A 20,425-nucleotide genomic window follows, 5' to 3' on the forward strand; every position below is an offset into this window, starting at 1 on the left:
CCGCCCTGACCTGTCTGGGTGAGCACCCGCTGCCCCGGGTGCGAGCCATCCACCAAATGGCTGGGACCCAGCCTGGCCAGGCGGAGTGGTTCACCCCTGTAAAGCTCCCCCACCCGGCCGTACGGCAGTGGGGGGAGACTGGCTTGTCCAGGGGTTCCCCACCCAGGGCATCTGACCTCGCAGCTGGGCCATACAGCAGCCAGCCGCTCCTGAAAGACCCCAATTCTCCACCAATGGGGAGGTGCCAAGGGTGCTCACTGGCCCGCTACAGATCCATTCCCAAGTGCCAATCAGGGACAAGGAGAGAAAAATTCCTACCTGGCCCAAAAGGCGACCGGCTAATCCTGCACTGCAATAGGGTGAGGTGGGTGGGCTGAGCATGAGGCACAACTGAAGGCAATGGGGCAGAGAAGCCAGCTAAGGCTACAGACTCCACCCCCAATGCTAAGCCCTGGGTGCCAGGGTGTGCCTTCTGCTTTCCTCCTTCCGAGGAGGCAAAAGCAGCCACCAGCCTGAGTGGCTGTTGCCACTGGCCGGGATGGCTCAACTCCCAATAAATGCTTTTAGAATAGGGGTCATAGAATAGGGGTCCCTATCAGTATTAAACTTACAAACTGTGAAAAATCTCATTCTGTATCTGCAGTCTGAACATCACTTCAGTACACTGTCGCCTTACTGTCACCTCTTCATGCTGCATGCGTAGACCAGGTCTAAGACTCATTCTGTAATGTGCACGATACCACTTATTTGCGATATCATGTAAAAAGTATATTTTACTCTAAGAATAAATCTGTTATGTACCTGATGCACATCATAGAAACCCACATAGAAGCTGTAGGTTTGTGACAGTAGCACTGCAGAACCACTTTCCAGATTCTTTTGGTGCATGCAGATGCTTTCCACCCTGCCTTCCATAATAGTAATAAAAATAATAACATTTGATGCATTTACTGCCCTCCAGGACAACTTAATGCACACTCAGAGTGGTTTACAAAGTGTGCTATTATTATCCGCATGACAATCACCCGGTGAGGTGGGTAGGGCTGAGAGAGCTCCAAGGAGCTGTGAATGACCCAAGGTCACCCAGCTGACTTCAAGTGGAGGAGTGAGGAATCAAACCTAGTTCTCCAGATTAGACTCCTGATGCTCTTAACCACTACACCAAACTGGCTCAAACCACTACACCATGTGCTATGGTCAAGGGCAGGAATGTGTTCAGTAATAATAAGAACAATATTGTATAACTTTAAACAAAAAACAATGGAGACTGCAAATGTTAAATCCAGAAATGATTAATATAAGAGAGGATGTACACTTCTACTAAACATCTGCCTCCTAGCTTCATGTCAAAACTGCCTGCTACATATTGTTATTATATTCTGACTTTTCCACTTGCCATTGGCGATTCCCCCACCCCTTATGTCCCTCATCTTCTGCAGATCCACATCACTCCTTCATTGTTCTAGGAGTTCATCTTCTCTGGGCACTGTATAGAATGCATAGCAGACTGCCTTGGGATGGGAAAGGTTGGAAATTTTGCTTTATTGAGTGCTACCATGCTTGCCTAATTTTTCAATAACTTTATCCAGCACAAAGGCTTGAGATGAACAGTTATATTTTGCCTGGCTTAACTTTTAAAAATCCCACAATAACCTGTGGTATGTTATGTGCCATTAAGTTCCTTCTGATGTATGGCAACCATGTGAATGAATGAACCCCAAAAGATCGTATTATTTACACCCTTGCTCAGGTCTTGCCAAGTGATGGCCATGACTTCCTTTACTGAGTCCATCCACCTTGATCCACGCTACTCCTCCATTGTTCAGGGGTTTACCCTCTCAGGTTACTGTGCAGAATACATAGCAGACTGTACCAAGAGGGCAAAGGTTGGAGATTCTGCTTTAATGAATGTTACCATGCTTGCATGCTTGCATAACTTTACAATAACTTCATCCAGCAGATAAGCTTGAGATGAACAGTTACTTTTTGCCAAGCTTAACTTTTTAAAATCCCACAATAACCGGTGGAGTCTTATATGCCACCAAGTTGCTTCCAGATTATGGTGACCATATGAATGAATAACCCCCCAAAAATCCTATTATTAACACCCTTGCTAAAGTCTTGCAAACTGATGGCCATGACTTCCTTCACTGAGTCCAGCCATCTCATGCCAAGTATTATTGTCTTTTCCAGTGAGTCATGAAGCGGAATGCCTGTTTCCAAATGGCAGCTGCTGCTTGGAGTGCCAGCATAATAAATTCTGGGGTTCATACTGCAAACACCTTTAGATTATATTTTTGTGGTTCTACTGTTACACAATTTTTCTGTGATATTCCTCAATTATTGATGCTTTCTTGCACTGATACAACAGCCAATGTATGGTGTATTTTTGCTGTTGTACTTACTCTGGGATTGTTTTGCTTCTCTTTAATATTATTTTCTTATGTGTTCATATTCTCTGCAGTGTTTAAGATTCGGTCAGCTGAAGCAAGGTACAAAACTTTTTCCACCTGCACTCCACACCTGACCATATTTAGCTTGTTCTTTTCTACTGCTGTGTTTTCTTATTTTAAACCTAAATCCTTATCTTCACCATTAGTGAACCAGCTAGCTGCTGTTTTGTATGACATTTTACCACCGCTCATGAGTCCCATTATTTATAGCCTGAGAAACAAAGACATTAAAGAGGTCTTGCAGAATATGTCAAAAAAGATGTTTAGATCTCAGTTGATGATCTGATAATCCTTCTATTGAAGTGATTTGGAGTGATACTCATGTGAATAGATTATTTGTTCTATTATGGATATTGACAAATTCATACTGTCCAGATATTTCTAAGGAAGTTCAATAATATAACTGACTAGCAACAAAGTCTGTTCTGGGAAAAAATACAACGGGCTCTAGAAAGAGGAGGGTGGGTGGGCATTCCCTCCTCCTCCATCACTGATAACAGAAGGATGAAGGCAGATGGGGGGGGGTGAGCATGGCCACTTTCTCTGTGCTTTATGCCAGCCAAGTGAAGGGGGAGGGGCATTGCTGCCTGCTCCATGCCTGATCTCAGCTGGGTGAAGTGGGAGCAGGTATTGCCTCCTGCTCTGTAGCTGATTCGGGCCAGATGAAGTGGAGGGCCACTGCTGCCTGCTCCGCACCTGATTTTGGCTGGTTGAACAGGGGGTGGACATTGCCTCCTGCTCCACATCTGATTGAGTGAAGGTGGGGGAATAGGAATTGGAATAGGAATAGGAATTGCCACCTGCTCTGCTCCTGATCACTGCCAGGTGAAGTTGGAGGGCGGGCATTGTCACTTCCTCTGCATTTGAACCCAGCAGACATTACCTCCTGTTCTGCAACTGATCCAGGTCGAGTGAAGAGAGGTGGGCATTGACTCATGCTATGTTCCTGCTCCTTGCCTGATCCCATCTGGTGCAGGGGGTTGACATTGCTACCTGCTCCACTCTTGGGCCCAGCTGGGTGAAGGGGGGGGAATGGACATTTCCACCTGCTCCACTCCTGATCACTAGCTAGTTGAAGGGGGGCAGGCATGACCAAATGTTCCACTCCTGATACCAGCTGGGTGAAGGCAGGGGCGGGTATTGCAACTTGTTCCACTCCTGATATCAGCAAGGTGAAGGGGAAAGCGGGCATTGCCATCTGTTTTGCTCCTTTTCCAAGCTGGTTGAAGAGGAGATGGACATTGCCACATGCTCTGCTTCTGATCCCAGCTGAGTGATGGGGACAGACATTGCCACCGACTCCACTCCTGATCACAGCTGGGTGAAGGCAAAGGGCACATATTGCCCCCTGCCCCACACCTGATCATAGCTGGGTAAAGGGTGGGTGGACATCGCCACCTGCTCCCCTCCTAATACCAGCTGGTGAAGGGCAGGCAGGCATTGCTACCTGTACTGCTCCTGATCCCAGCTGGGTGAGGGCAGAGAGTGGGCCCTCCTCCCCCTCCCCTCAGCTGACAAAACTTGTGGGTGTTTTCTGCTGACAGGATGGGGATTCCTCTCCCATCAGCTGAGAAGTGGATGGTGTTTGAAAGCTGTTTTCAAATGGCAAGAAAAGTGCAGCTGTTAGCTTCAGTGTGCTCCCTAAAGATTCCTGAATATTTAGGGAGCATACCGAAGCATTTAAGCACCCCACTCAGAACCCAAGGGGGTGCACAAAATGAACCACACGAACCAAAGAACTGGCTTAAAATTCATCAGCGTTAGTCAGAAATGGGCTCTGATGAACTGCTGGTTCATCAACCATGAACTGGCTCAGTTTGTGATGAAGTTTGTTTCATATTTTGATTCATACCAATCTCTAATCAAGTTACATTTATATTACATAGTAGATTATAACCAAAGAAAGTAATATCAAATACAAAAAAGTAGGATTGACTCTAATTAAGATGAAATCAATTTAGTCCAACTTTTAGTGTTGAGATGCTCAGAAAGCATAATTAATTATCAGATCATAGACTGAGATGAATTAGGGCTTTACATTGAAGTAATACAATGTCATCAATATATAGTTATTAAGAAAATTATACTTTTAAGCATTGCTTTATATTTATTATTATTTATTTATATCATTAATATGCTGCCTGTCACCCAAAATAGGGTTCCAAAGGTGGTGAACAGATATTAAAACATTTAAAAACAGGAAATAACATTTACAATGTATGTATAAATAAAATAAAAAACATATAAACAAACAGAGATAACCACACAAACCAGGGAGAAGGAAACAAGAGTATACTGATGATACGCCAAGTGAAACAAAACTGTCTTTACCCACAGGCAGAAGACATTAGTGGAAGGAGACAGGTGAATCTTCCTGGGGAGGAAGTTCGAAATTTTTGGTGCCAGCTGGCCTGAAATCAGCAAAAGAGTTGCTTGGAGCACTTGAAGCAGGGCCTCTGAAGATGACTGGGTGAACAGGCAGGTTCATAAGAATTGATTTCAGACAATTGCTCTGCTTTCTTTTCATTGGGTAAGCTTACAATCATTTTCCATTTTAAAGCTATCTGTTCTTTATAGCATACTATTGTTCACATTTTTCCGTCTTGGTCAGTAGTGACGTCTACCATGGTAATTTCTCATGAAATGTACTAGGTGAACTTGGACCATCTATTCTCTCTCATTGTAACTGACCTCACAGTGTTGTTTTGAGGATAAAATGGAGAACAGAATAACCATTTGGCTGCCATGAACTGCTTGGAGGAAAGGAAAAAATGTATCAAATAAATAATATTAATCAAATTTTCGATCACATTTTCAACCTGCACTTCCTCCAAGGAGTGCACAATAGTGCTCACAATCACTCCCTTCCTCAGATTATCCGTACAACAATCCTGCACTATGACTGGTCCAAAATCAGCACATGAGTTTCGTGGTTGAGCAGGAACTAGGTTTCCCAGACCCTGGTCGATTGATTGCACTATTATTAACAGAGAGTCTGTCCTGAAGGGGAGATATGCTCATATTCCATATGCAAATCGCCTCTGCCCCCATCAATCCGGGCAGGTAGAGACAATAGAGCATGTCCTTCTATACTGTAAGTTCTATCAGGAGATTCGAACCAAGTATATCTTACCAGTTATTGCTGCCTACCCAGGCAGACCAAGTCAGTCTTATTCTGCCCTCCTTCTAACCGATTCCTGCAAAGAAATTATTGCTAAGGCTGCAAGGTTCTGTGCCTTGGCTAGTGTAATCAGACAGAACATTATTACTTCCTCTAGAAATTTTAATTAAGATTTTAATTATTTTACTCATTTTAGCACACTGATGTACTGATTTTTTAGACATGTGTAAACTTAAAATTAATGTACTCCTACAGCTAATCTTATGCTGTTATCCTTTTAGCAGTTTGCTGTAATGAAATCACTGCTGAGGTGGCAAGATTCTGCACCCTGATTAGTTTAATTAGATAGACTATCACAACTCTCTTAAGAAATTTTAACCAATATTTAACAATTTTATGCATTTAAATGTATTGCTCAGTTTCCTAGATACGCTTAGACATGTAATCAATGTATTTGTTATATATTATTGTATATGCTGATGCAAATTCTGATCCTAGATCGTAATAACAATAACAAACAATAAACAGAGAGTCAAGGTGGCCTAGGCAAATTCTTTAACTGTCCCGGCATAGGAGGCTGTATTTCGAGAGAAGGGGGAGGGGGAGAGAGAGAGAGATGGAAGGAAAGTGATGCAAGCACATGAGTTTCTTCCTAGAGACTGATACTGCAGTGGAATTAGGGTTTCTTGGGAAAGCCGTATTGTCTGATGGGTGGAAGCAAGAACGTTATTTAGTTAAATGAAAGTTGAGCACTCTACCTATGTACAAAGTCTGAACGTTTCTTTATAGAGATCATAGAGTAATTTCCCAGTTCAGCAATTAGCAGGCATTTCCTGAAAGGAATATTTACATAAAAAGGCAAATGAAACCTACTCAACAACAACAGGAGTCAAAAGAATATAAAATTCTTTTGAAAGTTCTTACCTTGAAGCCTTCCCGGGGTGAAGAGCTAGGAACACCGAGCAATTAAGCTGCCACTGGCTTAATTTCAAGTAAGCAACTCATCAATTACCTAAAACAGCCACCTGCCTTCTCAACGCTTTCTCAACACTTTCTTTATCGGTGTGGGTGTTAGTCAAAATAAGAAGTTGTAAACTCTGGACTATAAAGGTTAACCCTTAATTGGGTAGCTAACAGCTCCTGTTACAAACACTCTAAGGTTGATCAATGGGAACAAATAAGCGAACGCGGGACACAGAAGACTTAATCTCACCCCCTGCTTGCAAGCAGAAAAGAATTGAGGACTATTTTGCTTCTAAGGAGCCCATAAACTTTAACATCCCTACTGCAAATCAGTTTGCCCCTCTGATTGACATTTCTGACTCTGAGGAAAATCTTACTGTGGCTCCCAACAACCCAGCACAAACAGTAGCATATACTGAAGAAGCAAACAAAAGAGGCTTGGCTCTCCCTTCGTCAGAGCTGATTAATGAAGAACCGAACACTACGACTGCAAGCAACTACCCAGAACTTACTGCTCTAACGGTCACTCATATCTTTAAGACCTTGAGAGAGATAGAAAAGTCTCTCAATAAGCTGGTTCAGGTGGTCTCAAGTTTGACTGTTAAAGAAAAGTGCTCCAAGCCAAAAACAGCACTGTTTCCAGCCTCAAATGATTACCAGCCATTGTGTATGAGCTCTCCTCCCCCAGCTACAGACTGCTCTTTCCCACAGCAGAAGTTACTGAATGTGAACGGTGCCAAGTGTCAGAGTTCTCATCACTTAATCTTACAGCCACACAAGGTTTGTTTGTTAATATGCCCCTATAAAGGCTTTTTACCTTCCTGGAAATCTAAATGGCAGGTCAGCAGGCACTTGAGGGATGTGCTTAAAGGCTCAAGACAACCCCTGGATCTCAACTTGATGGAAGTACTAGACTCTCCTTACCAGTCCCAAAGAGTCATGCTTTCATTTGAAAGCTCCATTTTTCCATCACTGGTTTTAGCCCAGAAATCTAGTTTGCGGCTTAAGGGGATTTTTCCAACAAGAGCGTTTATCAACACAGAAATTACTCCCCTCTTTCCAAAATCTGAGCAGCCAACAATACATAAACTGTCAGATAATACCTCAGAAGAAAGGCCAATGGAGGTCCAACAGGTTTCAAGAGGTTTTGACGAGGCTTCTGGACAACCCATAGTGGATGAGGTATTAGAACAGCTTCTGCCTGAAGCAGAGGTCTCCCAACTTGAGTCCTCTCAACTTGACAACTCAATAGAAACAGACCTCATAAGCTCCTTCAAAAGCCTCTCTCAAGAGGCCCAACTGAAGATCACAAATAGGTTGGAGGACCTGAGAATGAAATTGTTGAAAACAAAAGCTCCCTTGCCATCACAAGTTGTTCCGGCAATCACATTGGGCAAAAGGAACTCTGTAACAACTGTTCTACTGGACAATTTCTTCTTAACATCTGAAATACCAGTTGGCAGGGAGATCCCTCTCGAGATAGAACCAACTGTGAGTCAACAGGAGGCCAACCTAGGAGAGCACCAGACCTCAGTAGCGAACAACAAGCCTGAGATTCCCAAGGCTTCTCCACCAATGGTGACGACCAGAAACAATGGGTGCATCTTTCTGGATAAGGAGGGGGTTTTGGACACATTATTGCCAGTAGCATGACTAAATTATCCAGTCCTCTACAATGTACAGGGCACACCCATTAGTAGCCAGGTAAATAAAAAGCCCTTTACAAGGTACAGGGTTTGCCTACCAATAGGCTAGGCCTCTTATTATTCTCATGGAATCTAAGGGGGTGGCAGTGTAGAATGAGGGGGGGGGCAGTGCAGTTGATTTTATTTGCAAATCTGATATATTCTTTGGGCAGGAAACTTGGTGTATGGAGGAGCTCTCACTGAATGGCTTTAAACCATTTGTTTTACCAGCTGAGGCTCTCCCACATGGGAGAGCCAAAGGTGGGCTCTGCATTTTAATCTCCACCTCATTGAAAACAACGATAGTGGAGCTCCCACATTATGAGCAGTTTGCGATGGCTCTGCTACTTCAGTTTCAGGATATGTACTTGCTAATTGTTAATGTCTACTTGCCCCCTGCTAGAACAAAAGAGCAAACCCAGGCAATTCTGCTTGGGTTTGAATCTTATTTACAGCATTTAATATCGACTTATCCTGCAGCTCACGTTATTGTGGGAGGTGATTTCAATGCTCGGATCGGTTCTGAGCATCATAGCTCACATAATGAGAGCTGTTATGGCCCACCTAAAGTTAATGGTACAGCTCTACTTTTTAAAAGGCTCTCAAAGGACTTAAAGGTTAATTTTGCAGGTCAACTGCTAAGTCAAATAATAAGCAGAATAAATCTCTTTGTACTGAATGGGGCCCTCCCAAATGACTACCCTGCTGAGTTCACATACTGGATAAAATTCTGCAACAAATGAGAGAAAGTAAGATTTTTCTAGGAACTAGGGAGTGGAGTGAAGAGGTTTCCACAGGGCCCTATTTCTCAGCTACCTAGGACTGCCAAGCCCCTGGTTGGGGCATTGGATGACTTGCCCTTAGCTGCTGTTGCCCACCATTGCAGCAAACAGCAATAGTAGGAAAATGTTTTTAAAAGTGGCTTTGGCGGTGTGACAATGTAACTTCTGGAAAAAACCCAGAAGTAACAATAGGTATCTCTAGGAATAGCTGGAAACTCTATGGTAAAACCATTAGGGTTGTTAAGGGAAATTCTCTTAATTTCTCTTTACCCATTTTCATCCTAAAATCCAACAATTCTTTTCTTTTCCTCTTCTTAGGAATTTGGACTCAGTTTCTAATCAATTCCTTTTTGATGAAAGAGAAATCTGAAGAGAGAAGGGCAAGAAGTGAGGCCCTGAAAAATTTCAGAATTTCACTCTGTATATGCCTTTTTATCCTCTTGCTGGAACTCCACCCTGTGGAGGATAACATTAAACAACTGCAAGAGCTAAAGTTACAGCATCTTGATTTCTTGTTAAAGAGAAATGAAAGAGAAATCTTGCTGCTAAAAGAGAAAAAAGAGAATTAGAGCAATCACTGACTATTTCTAAAAACTTAATTTTGGAAAAAGGAATTCCCTGCCCCATAAGAACCCTACTATAGAGCTTCTGGTGATATCTAGAGCTGCCCTCCACCCAGCTTTTCACTTTAAGTGGTTTAATTGCATATGTAATGCCACCAGTTTCATTTTAAAAATTCAGAAGCTGTCACTTGGAGCATCCATGAGCAACAGGATCTCAGGACAAAGGATCCTTCACCCCAAGTGGGGTACTGCCAAGTCTGCTCCATGGGGATTTTCTGGATAATCTTTCAAGACCTCATGAATTTGTTCTCCAGAAATTATAGAGTATCATGAAGAAACTGAGTTCTACTTAGGGTTGACAGTGGGGGCAGGGGATCCTCTGCTTCCATCCTCCTCCCTCTGACATCATTTACCCAGCCAGCAGGGGGAAAGGCATAGAAACAGGTCTCCCAGGGCACACTCCTGACATGGTACAGCAATGTCACTCCCATGAGTGATGTCATCGCTCAGACTTCAGGAATGCTCCCAGACTTAGGGAAGGGCTAATTCAGCTTGCTTGGGTGTCCTCATTGGCCGAGCATGAAGTCCAGAAACTCCCTCAGGGCATGTACTATGACATCACTCCAATCACTGACATCATCTTGCTGTGCCAGGAGTGCACATGCAAAGACATCTGAGAGGTGAGTGCCAAGTCCGCCCCTCCATCCGGGACCTGGCAACCCTAGCCATATTTCACAGCTACACTTGATGCCTTAGCGGGCCTAAAGAACCAAAACACTCAGGATAAATCTGAAATAGAAAGAAAGCAGGAGTAAGGAAGAAGCAGCCATGCTCCACCTACTCCTTATGGAAGTTCTAGATCTAACTTCCCAGCTGCAGTTGCTGATTGATGTTCATCTCCAGGAAATCTTAAGAGAAGCTGTTTCCACTAGGCCCTATTTCTCAGAAACACCTCATGCCTACACACACTTATTGAAAAATCATGTTCAATCAAATTTGTTCCATATAGACATTTCATGAAAATCTCCTATTTAGCTTCTGTTCATTGAAGAAATCTAGAAAAGTCATTCTTAGCAGAATGTTTTAGATCCAACAGCTTCCACAGAGCAATCTTGATCTCCTTGTTTCTCATACTATAGATCAGTGGATTCATCATGGGTGGAACAATGGAATATATGAAAGAAAATATCAAATCTATAGCTGATGGGGATTTGGAGGAGGGCCTAACATAGGCAAAGCATCCTGTGAATACAAACATGGAGATGACAATGAGATGGGGAAGGCAAGTAGAGAAGGCCTTTTGTCTGCCCTGTCCAGAAGGCATCTTCAGTACAGTACTAAAGATCTGCACATAGGTTGCAATGATGAAAATGAAGCAGCCCAGCACTACACTAATGCTGAACAGAAGAACTCCACCTTCAACTAAATATAAGTTAGAGCAGGACAATTTTAGTAACTGTGGGATTTCACAGAAGAACCGATCAACAACATTGGAGCAAAATGTGATGGCAAAAGTACTACCAGAATGTATCACTCCATACAGGAGACCACTGATCCATGCACTGACAACCATTTGTATGCAAGCACCTTTGTTCATTATTGTCTCATAGCGTAAGGGATTGCAAATGGCAACATATCGATCATATGCCATTACTGTAAGAAGGGCTAAGTCAGATGCTACAAAGACTAAAAGGAAGAAAACCTGTGCAACACACCCAGAATAAGAAATCAACCTGGTATTGAAGAAGGAATTAACCATGGATTTGGGCATGGTTACAGAAATTGAGCCAAGGTCCAGGATAGCCAAGTTCATCAGGAAGAAGTACATGGGAGTGTGGAGACGGTGATCAAAAATTACAGCGAAGACAATGAGAAGATTCCCAGTCATGATTGCCAAGTATAAAATTAAGAATGCAACCAAGTGTAAAATCTGCAGTTCTCGCATTTTAGAGAACTCCATCAATAGAAAATTGGACACTGATGTTTTGTTGGCTATGTTGTCCAACAGCAGGCTGCCTGAGGGGGGGAAAAAGAGGAAAAAGAAAAATCGGGAAAATTCACTAGTCAGTTTAAGTAAAGAGTGTTTCATTGCACTGACAATGTATTTGCTATATTAATAGCTAGGAAAGGGGGGAAATGTCCTTTTTCCCCAAAAGGTATTATGGCAGTCATAGGAGCTTGAAGGAGTTACGTTCTATAATCCTGCATTTCTTCTATTTTCACAACGGAAAGGTCCTATTGTGAGGTCAACTACTTTTCTGTCATTCCATTTTGCTATTCAGGGTTCACTGCTGCAAAGGGAAGGTCAAAGGAACTGATCTCTGTAGCCAGGATAACAGTTTTAATTTCAGAACTCCAGGGCCCACCTGAAAGTTGACAACCCTACTCTGAAATTATTGTGGCCTTTTATTATTATTCTTTAGCAAACAGATATGTTGCACTGACTGAACTTTCTTTCAGTACAATCTTTTTTCTTTAGTTCCTTAGAATGTCAGTACATTATTTAAAGACTTGGACAGTGAGTGGTTTTAAAATGAAAATGAATTTAAATATATACCTGAGTGTCCAAATACTGTAGTATAGTGGCAAGAGAGTGAAGTTCTGAAATCCATATATACAAAATCTTGGATTAAATCTCTGGCTAGCTTCAAAACTACTTTGGTAATTCTGATCAGTTCATCATATCCTGGTTTAGATTGCCTCAAAGGGTTGGTCAATGGGTAAAAAAAAGTTACCTCTTGTATATGCGTTGAAGTTTTTTGGAGGAATTAAAGCATATCTTCTACCCATTTTAATAATTTCATTTTTAACTGAAATGAACTGCTAACGATCTGGACTAAATTGGGTCGAATCCATCCACTTGTTTTGTTGGTGCAAAAATGAGGAGGGATCGCCTTTGACCAGACAAAAGGCTATGCTGAGGATGATGGGACCTGCATGGACAGTAGTCATGTGTGATGGATGTGTAGTGTGGAGGGAAATTGATAACTGTCTAAATAGACAAAAGTCACTTAGAATAATAGAATCAAAGGGTTGGAAGGTACCTCCAGGGTCATCTAGTCCAACCCTCCACACTGCAGGAAATTCACAACTACCTCCCCCTACACACCTCCAGTGACCCCTGTTCCATGCCCAGAAGATTACCAAACTTCACCAGGACCCCTAGCCAATTGGTCTGGGGAAAATAGCTTCCTGACCCCAAAGTGTCAATCGGCATTACCCTGGGCATTTAAGAAGGAACCAGAGAACTAAGCACTGATGTAACCTTTCCTGCCCTCCCGCTCATGATCTGCTTAGGTTCACAAAACCAGCATTGCTGCCATATGGCCATCTAGCATCTGCTTAAAAACCTCCAAAGAAGGTGAGCCCACCACCTCCAGAGGAAGCCTGTTCCATTAAGGGACCACTCTGTCAGGAAGTTCTACCTAACGTTTAGCTGAAAACTATTTTAATTTCAACCTGTTTCAACTCAATTTCACTTGAGATGGACGCTTTAGTAAGGAGGTGATTTCAGCAAGACTGAGCAAAATAGCTAGCTAGATCTAACCCCGTCTTCAAATTTGCCACAAATAACACAGGACAGCATAGTCCTTAACCAGGCTTCAGGTTCTCTGTCCCTAAGTACTAGGTGACAGGGTAGATTTTTAGACTTTGAAAACAAATAGGGGCCTTCTCCATATGGTGACATCACACCAATTCAGAGTCCATTCTAATTCTCTTGATTTCCAGAATTCCACATGTGCAAAGGTGGCATGAGAGCCACCTGGACCAATTAACCTCCATTTTTTAAAATGCTGAATTGATTAAAATATTACAAAGACAAATGGATGCATTCAGCATATTTATTTTTTAGTAGATTTACTCTACATTGTCTTTTCCCAGCTTCTTAATTTACCCATTGCATGGATGCAATATTAGGGCAAAACCAGATAAAATAGAGGGAATTCCTTGATCCTGATCAGAATGGAGTTCCCAATGTTTCCACTTAAGTTTCCGATAATGTCATTTAAAAAGTAGAATGATTGACCCCCTGAGAAGCACCTTGTTGCTTCTCAGGAGGTAAGCAGGGGATAGAATTGTAAAATTTGGTGGGTTTGAACACAACTTTTGTTGGATTTTGTTGTTTTTTGTTAAACAGAAGGATAACAATATACACAATGTGAGTTCAAAACAATGGTTTGGATCCAACCAGCTTTTTATTGGTGAAAAAAGGTCTCTTTTGACCACCAGAAGAAGCTATGTTGGGGATTATGATAGATTGAGCACAAAAACTCTCTGGATCTAAACCCCAATGAGAACAAATGGCACATATAAAAACAATTCGTGTAAAAAATATGGAACTACTGCTGAGATAACAGATAATCTGTGGATCTTAATGGTTCACAGATCAGAATTACTCAATACATTTCTATTAAAAAGTCCTATCGATGCTGTCAAATTTCACAAGCTTGCTGAATGATCTGTCGATCTTTACTGTAACAGTGAATTAGCTTCAGCAAGAACACACCATTCCAGAAATTATCAGAAAAGCCTGAGTTAGATTCTGCTTCTTTCCTACATGAGAAGAATCCAGTAGGTTTTTTTTAAAAAAACATTTTCATGCTGTTTTACTTCATCAAATCAAATATATCAGAAATGTTGATTCTGTGAATATGGGCAGATCATGAGAAGGAGGGCAGGAAGGGTTACATCAGGGCTTAGTTCTTGTGAACCCTTCTTACATGCCCAGAGTAATGCCAATCGCCACCTTGGGGTCAGGAAGCAATTTTCCCCAGGCCAGTTCAGCTAGGAATCCTGACAGTATTTTGTTATCTTCATGGATCAAGGTTCACTGGATGTGTGTGGGGGAAGGGGCGGTAGCTGTGAATTTCTGGCATTGTGCAGGGGGTTGGACTAGATGACCCTGGAGGTACTTTCCAGCCCTATGAGTCTATGATATAGATTTTTCAATGTTATTAGTGTTGCTAAATTGTGTCAAAGTAATGATAAGTTTATCATCTGAGTATGTGATATTCATTGTATATGTAAATACCATATACATTGGATGGAACTGAGTAAAAATCATTCACATACTTGAATGACATAAGGTGATGAATAATTTTACTGAATACATAAAATCTATACAAACAAAAAGAAATATTAATCTATCGGTTTACCTTCCTAACTTTTTCTAAACTATACTTTTTCTCATATATGAATGGGATCTACCCAATTTTTTTTCCTGCTGGTGAAAAGAGGAGGAGGGCATCCCTTTCGCCCACCAAAAAGGCTGCAGCTGGGGATCATGGGACCTGCATGGGCAAAAGCTATGTGGGATGGAGGACTGTAGGAAGGAGGGTCAGTGGGAGAGAAAGAGCAAAAAAGCTGTCTAGATCCAATCCTACATATTTATTTCAATTCTGTACCATAAGTTCTCTTGATACATGATGATAGTTAAGTTTACAAATATATAAAGAACTCACTATTTTTCTTTATAGATGCTTCAATATGCTGGTGCATTTTCTTGTTCAGTCTCTGCTCACAAGTAGGTACCACTCCAGCCATCCATGGAAATGTATGGATATCTTTCTATCTCACCCACTTTATGAAAAGGTCTGTCTATACTAACAGTAAGAAGTTGTTGCCATGGAGTGGAGGGCTATTAATATGTATCATTCTGATCCTGGAGATTAGCTCTCAGGAGACCAAAACAACTTTGTGGAATAGAAATGCCAATAAAGTTATCTTTCTGGTCTGTACATATTATTAGACAAAGACTGGCTCAGTGTAAGTGTTTAAGAATGAAGGAACACTCACAGGATTTAATTCCTTCTCTATCACTATTTCATCTACTCCTCAGAAGATCTCTATTTCCTAATGGTCAGTATAAGGTGTAGGGCTCCAGCCTATGATTTCCTGCAACAGAAATTATTACGTGCTGTTGCAGGAAGTCATAGGCTGAAGCCCTAAATTTTAATGATACAACTCTGGAAGCGAGCCACTGCAGTTGTTAGGTGTTCAGTGTACACCATTGTTGTTGGCCCTGCTCTATGCTGTGTATTAAGGGTACCACACTATTACAGTCTTATTGATATAATTATCACATAATATAGTATATCAAAGGTTTACACATGTCATAATTCCAGAGGAGTTAGCCGTGTTAGTCTGTAGTAGCAAAATCAAAAAGAGTCCAGTAGCACCTTTAAGACTAACCAATTTTATTATAGCATAAGCTTTCGAGAATCAATCTGACGAAGAGAACTTGATTCTCGAAAGCTTATGCTATAATAAAATTGGTTAGTCTTAAAGGTGCTACTGGACTCTTTTTGACATGTCATAATGTTGAAGTGGTCCAAAAGGACAGTTTGGACTACAGAATATGGATTTTAACTTAGCATTTATCTTTGCCTTAAAAAATGCATACTGATTAGGGGTGTGCAAGGAAAAAACTTTCGGCTTTCTTGTTTCGGGATTACCCGAAACAAGATTCTCTACCGTTAAAGCCGAAAGCCGAAACAAGAATCTCTTTCGGGATTCGGGATTCGGGATTCGGGATTCTTTCGGCATTCTTTCGGCATTCTTTCGGGGTTTTTTTTGGGGGAAAATGCCTCCGTCTTTCAGGACGTCTGGGGGAGGCATTTTCCCACCGAATAAACCCAAAATTGGTGGGGACCTTCCTCTAACCCTTCTCTAACAACCACCCAAGTTTCAGACAGATTGGACTTTGGGGGGCCATGTTATGGCCCCCCAAAGCAGGTCCCCCCATCCTCCCATAAGAAAGCGAAGGAGCAGCATATTGTTAGCATGCTGCTGCTCATCTTCTTCATTATTTCCTATGGGGAAAAATGAAGAAGCAGGCTTCCTTTGCCAGGGGTGGCATTTTGCATGCAAAATGCCCCCCAGCCCTCAGGGGCCCTTCTCCCACCCCTCCTCCCACCCCCCACCAAGGCTCAGCCTGCTCCCACTTGGGGGGGGCATTTCATGGCCTCCCCAAGTAGGTGCTCTAATCTCTACCACTGACAGCTGGGGGAGGCTTGTGTTGCCAGGGGTGGCATTTTGCATGCAAAATGCCCCCCAACCCTCTGGGGCCCTTCTCCCACCCCTCCTCCCACCCCCCACCAAGGCTCAGCCTGCTCCCACTTGGGGGGGCATTTCATGGCCTCCCCAAGTAGATGCTCTGCTCTCATCTCTACCACTGACAGCTGGGGGAGGCTTGTGTTGCCAGGGGTGGCATTTTGCATGCAAAATGCCCCCCAGCCCTCTGGGGCCCTTCTCCCACCCTTCCTCCCACCCCCCACCAAGGCTCAGACTGCTCCCACTTGGGGGGGCCATTTCATGGCCTCCCCAAGTAGGTCCTCTCAGCCCCTAAAGTCCACCCCTTACAGCCCCACACAAACCCAATTCCCCCCCCAGCTGCCACACACAGACCCAAATCCCCACATTAGCCCCTCACAGACCCAAATCCACCCCCACCTGCCCTACACCCATAACCCCAGGAACAGGCTGGCAAAGGCCAGCCCTCTCCCTTTGTTCCCTATGCTGGGAACTTCTAAACTCTCTTTCCCTGGGCAATTCTGCACAGCCCAGGGGTGCCACAATGGTGGGCACACTTCTGAGTGCCAGCTGGTCCCTGTGAAAGAGCACCTGAACCACAGACACCCTCCCTCAAATTCCCCCACCACCTACAGAGATGGCTGGCCAGCCAGCCCCATTGTTCCCTATGATGGGAACCAACTGCACAACAAAGAATAAAACAAGAACAACACAAAATAAAGTTTTAAAAAAATTATATTCTCCCTTCCAAAGTACAAGTAGGCAAAGCATTATGACACATTACACCAGCAGTCCCCCACACAGAAAAATTAAAACAAAACTCACTTAACATCAGAGAATCACAAAGCATGATTCCTGTCAAAAACACTTTATTTCTTGAACAGCTTTAGGTTACACAGCAGGGGGGAACACCAAAGGGCATGGCAGCACTATCTTACACAAAAATAACACAACTCGCTTCACATTAAAGAATCACCCCAAAAAATTGCTGTCAAAAGCACTTTATTTCTGTAACTGCTTTAGGAAGGCACCACAGAGCAGGAAAGCAGTGTACTACACAAAAATAACACAACTCACTTCACATCAGAGAATCACACAAACACAATTGCTGTCAAAAACGGTGAAGTGGGTTGTATTATTTTTTGCAGTACATTGCTATCATGCCCTGTTGTGCCCTCCTACTGTGTAACCTAAAGCTGTTCAAGAAATAAAGTGTTTTTGCCAGGAATTGTGTTTTTGTGATTCTCTGATGTTAAGTGAGTTGTGTTATTTTTGTGTAAGATAGTGCTGCCATGCCCTTTGGTGTTCCCCCCTGCTGTGTAACCTAAAGCTGTTCAAGAAATAAAGTGTTTTTAACAGGAATTGTGCTTTGTGATTCTCTGATGTGAAGTGAGTTGTGTTATTTTTGTGTAAGATAGTGCTGCCATGCCCTTTGGTGTTCCCCCCTGCTGTGTAACCTAAAACTGTTCAAGAAATAAAGTGTTTTTGACAGGAATCATGCTTTGTGATTCTCTGATGTTAAGTGAGTTTTGTTTTAATTTTTCTGTGTGGGGGACTGCTGGTGTAATGTGTCATAATGCTTTGCCTACTTGTACTTTGGAAGGGAGAATATAATTTTTTAAAAACTTTATTTTGTGTTGTTCTTGTTTTATTCTTTGTTGTGCAGTTGGTTCCCATCATAGGGAACAATGGAGCTGGCTGGCCAGCCATCTCTGTAGGTGGTGGGGGAATTTGAGGGAGGGTGTCTGTGGTTCAGGTGCTCTTTCACAGGGACCAGCTGGCACTCAGAAGTGTGCCCACCATTGTGGCACCCCTGGGCTGTGCAGAATTGCCTAGGGAAAGAGAGTTTAGAAGTTCCCAGCATAGGGAACAAAGGGAGAGGGCTGGCCTTTGCCAGCCTGTTCCTGGGGTTATGGGTGTGGGGCAGGTGGGGGTGGATTTGGGTCTGTGAGGGGCTAATGTGGGGATTTGGGTCTGTGTGTGGCAGCTGGGGGGGAATTGGGTTTGTGTGGGGCTGTAAGGGGTGGACTTTAGGGGCTGAGAGGACCTACTTGGGGAGGTCATGAAATGGCCCCCCCAAGTGGGAGCAGTCTGAGCCTTGGTGGGGGGTGGGAGGAAGGGTGGGAGAAGGGCCCCAGAGGGCTGGGGGGCATTTTGCATGCAAAATGCCACCCCTGGCAACACAAGCCTCCCCCAGCTGTCAGTGGTAGAGATTAGAGCACCTACTTGGGGAGGCCATGAAATGGCCCCCCCAAGTGGGAGCAGGCTGAGCCTTGGTGGGGGGTGGGAGGAGGGGTGGGAGAAGGGCCCCTGAGGGCTGGGGGGCATTTTGCATGCAAAATGCCACCCCTGGCAAAGGAAGCCTGCCTCTTCATTTTTTCCCCATAGGAAATAATGAAGAAAGATCAGCAGCAGCATGCTAACAATATGCTGCTCCTTCGCTTTCTTATGGGAGGATGGGGGGACCTGCTTTGGGGGGCCATAACATGGCCCCCCAAAGTCCAATCTGTCTGAAACTTGGGTGGTTGTTAGAGAACGGTTAGAGGAAGGTCCCCACCAATTTTGGGCTTATTCGGTGGGAAAATGCCTCCTCCAGACGTCCTGGAAGACGGAGGCATTTTCCCATAGAAAAGCCGAAAGAAAGCCGAAAGAATCCCGAAACGTTTCGGCTTTTTTCTTTCGGCTACCCGAAACGTTTCGGCATTCCCCGAAACGTTTCGGCATTCCCCGAAAGAAGCCGAAACACTTTTGTTTCGGCATTCTTTCGGCATTCTGAATGCCGAAACGCACATCCCTAATACTGATACAAAAGTAAAGAGCAAGCAAAGAGGACAGAAAAAAGCTAAACCAGTTTTCTGCTTGCTGGGAGCTTTCATCATTCAGGCAAAATTCTAAAATGTGAGCCTTCCTCATACTGAAGTGGGACAATCTGTGCTACCACATCAGCATTGCACCACTGAAGCTCCATGTGAATCTTATGCCTTAGTCCCTGTTTTATGTATTTATTAAAAATTATTTAAACATTACATCGAACTTTTCTCCCTGGAGGGACCCGAAGTGGCTGATGAGTTTTATAAATGCAAAACTTTGCAATCCAGTAACCATAAACTCTAAACTAGCTTGTACATTCCAAAAAAAACCCTTCAGTGTCCAGGGTGACCACAAGGAAAATATGTAAAGTGGCTTTCATATTTGCAACCAGAGAATTAATATGATGAATTCCCCATGATCTTTGTTATGAGAATGTATCCCAATCAGAGATGGGCATGAACCAGAAAAATGGCAGTTCGTGTAGTTTATGGTTTGTCGTGGTTAACAAACCACAAACCACAAACTTTCAAGAGCATGCTGTCAGAATGTCAGTTCTCTAGCCAGAGTAACGCCATGTTAACTTTTGTTATAATCAGTAGTTTTCCAGTTTTCCTCCCTCTAGGCCCAGATGTTGTCCAGTCCAGTCATACCCATGGGAGCGAAGAGTCTTATCTATCCAGTCTAGCCAACGACCTTGATGTCCTCGTCTTCTCAGGCCTTCACAGACAGGACTAAGGGGGGAGGCTGGGGATGGGTGTTTGATGTATTGCCACTTTCGTTTTACATGCCATTCTCAACAAAGCTTTCGTTCAGCCCAGGGCCTCTCCAGCCCTTGGAATATGGACACCTGTATCCTGAGCATAGTCTTTCAATAAACCTTTTGAACCAAGAGACCCTGTGCTTCTTGCAGAAGGGGTGGGAGATGCACTCAAGATAACTGGGATTCCGTAGTCTGACACATGCCCTGGTTCATGAACCGATTTGTTCTGTTTGTGGTTCATCACTTCCAGAGGCC

At 43.3% G+C, this 20,425-nt stretch overlaps 1 protein-coding gene across 1 annotated transcript; it reads right to left on the bottom strand.

Annotated features, from left to right (window-relative positions):
* Positions 1-10,609: 10,609 nt before the first annotated feature.
* On the bottom strand, positions 10,610-11,563 carry LOC129339272 (olfactory receptor 14I1-like). The gene has a single exon (XM_054993862.1). The coding sequence runs from the start codon at positions 11,525-11,527 to the stop codon at positions 10,610-10,612; it is 918 nt and encodes a 305-aa protein (XP_054849837.1). The 5' UTR covers positions 11,528-11,563.
* Positions 11,564-20,425: the final 8,862 nt, after the last annotated feature.

Source organism: Eublepharis macularius, chromosome 12, assembly GCF_028583425.1.
Source record: "Eublepharis macularius isolate TG4126 chromosome 12, MPM_Emac_v1.0, whole genome shotgun sequence".
NCBI lineage: Eukaryota > Metazoa > Chordata > Lepidosauria > Squamata > Eublepharidae > Eublepharis > Eublepharis macularius.

Bases quoted from the DNA above. Each gene is read 5' to 3' on its own strand.
- LOC129339272 (XM_054993862.1), bottom strand. From the start codon at position 11,527: ATGGAGTTCTCTAAAATGCGAGAACTGCAGATTTTACACTTGGTTGCA.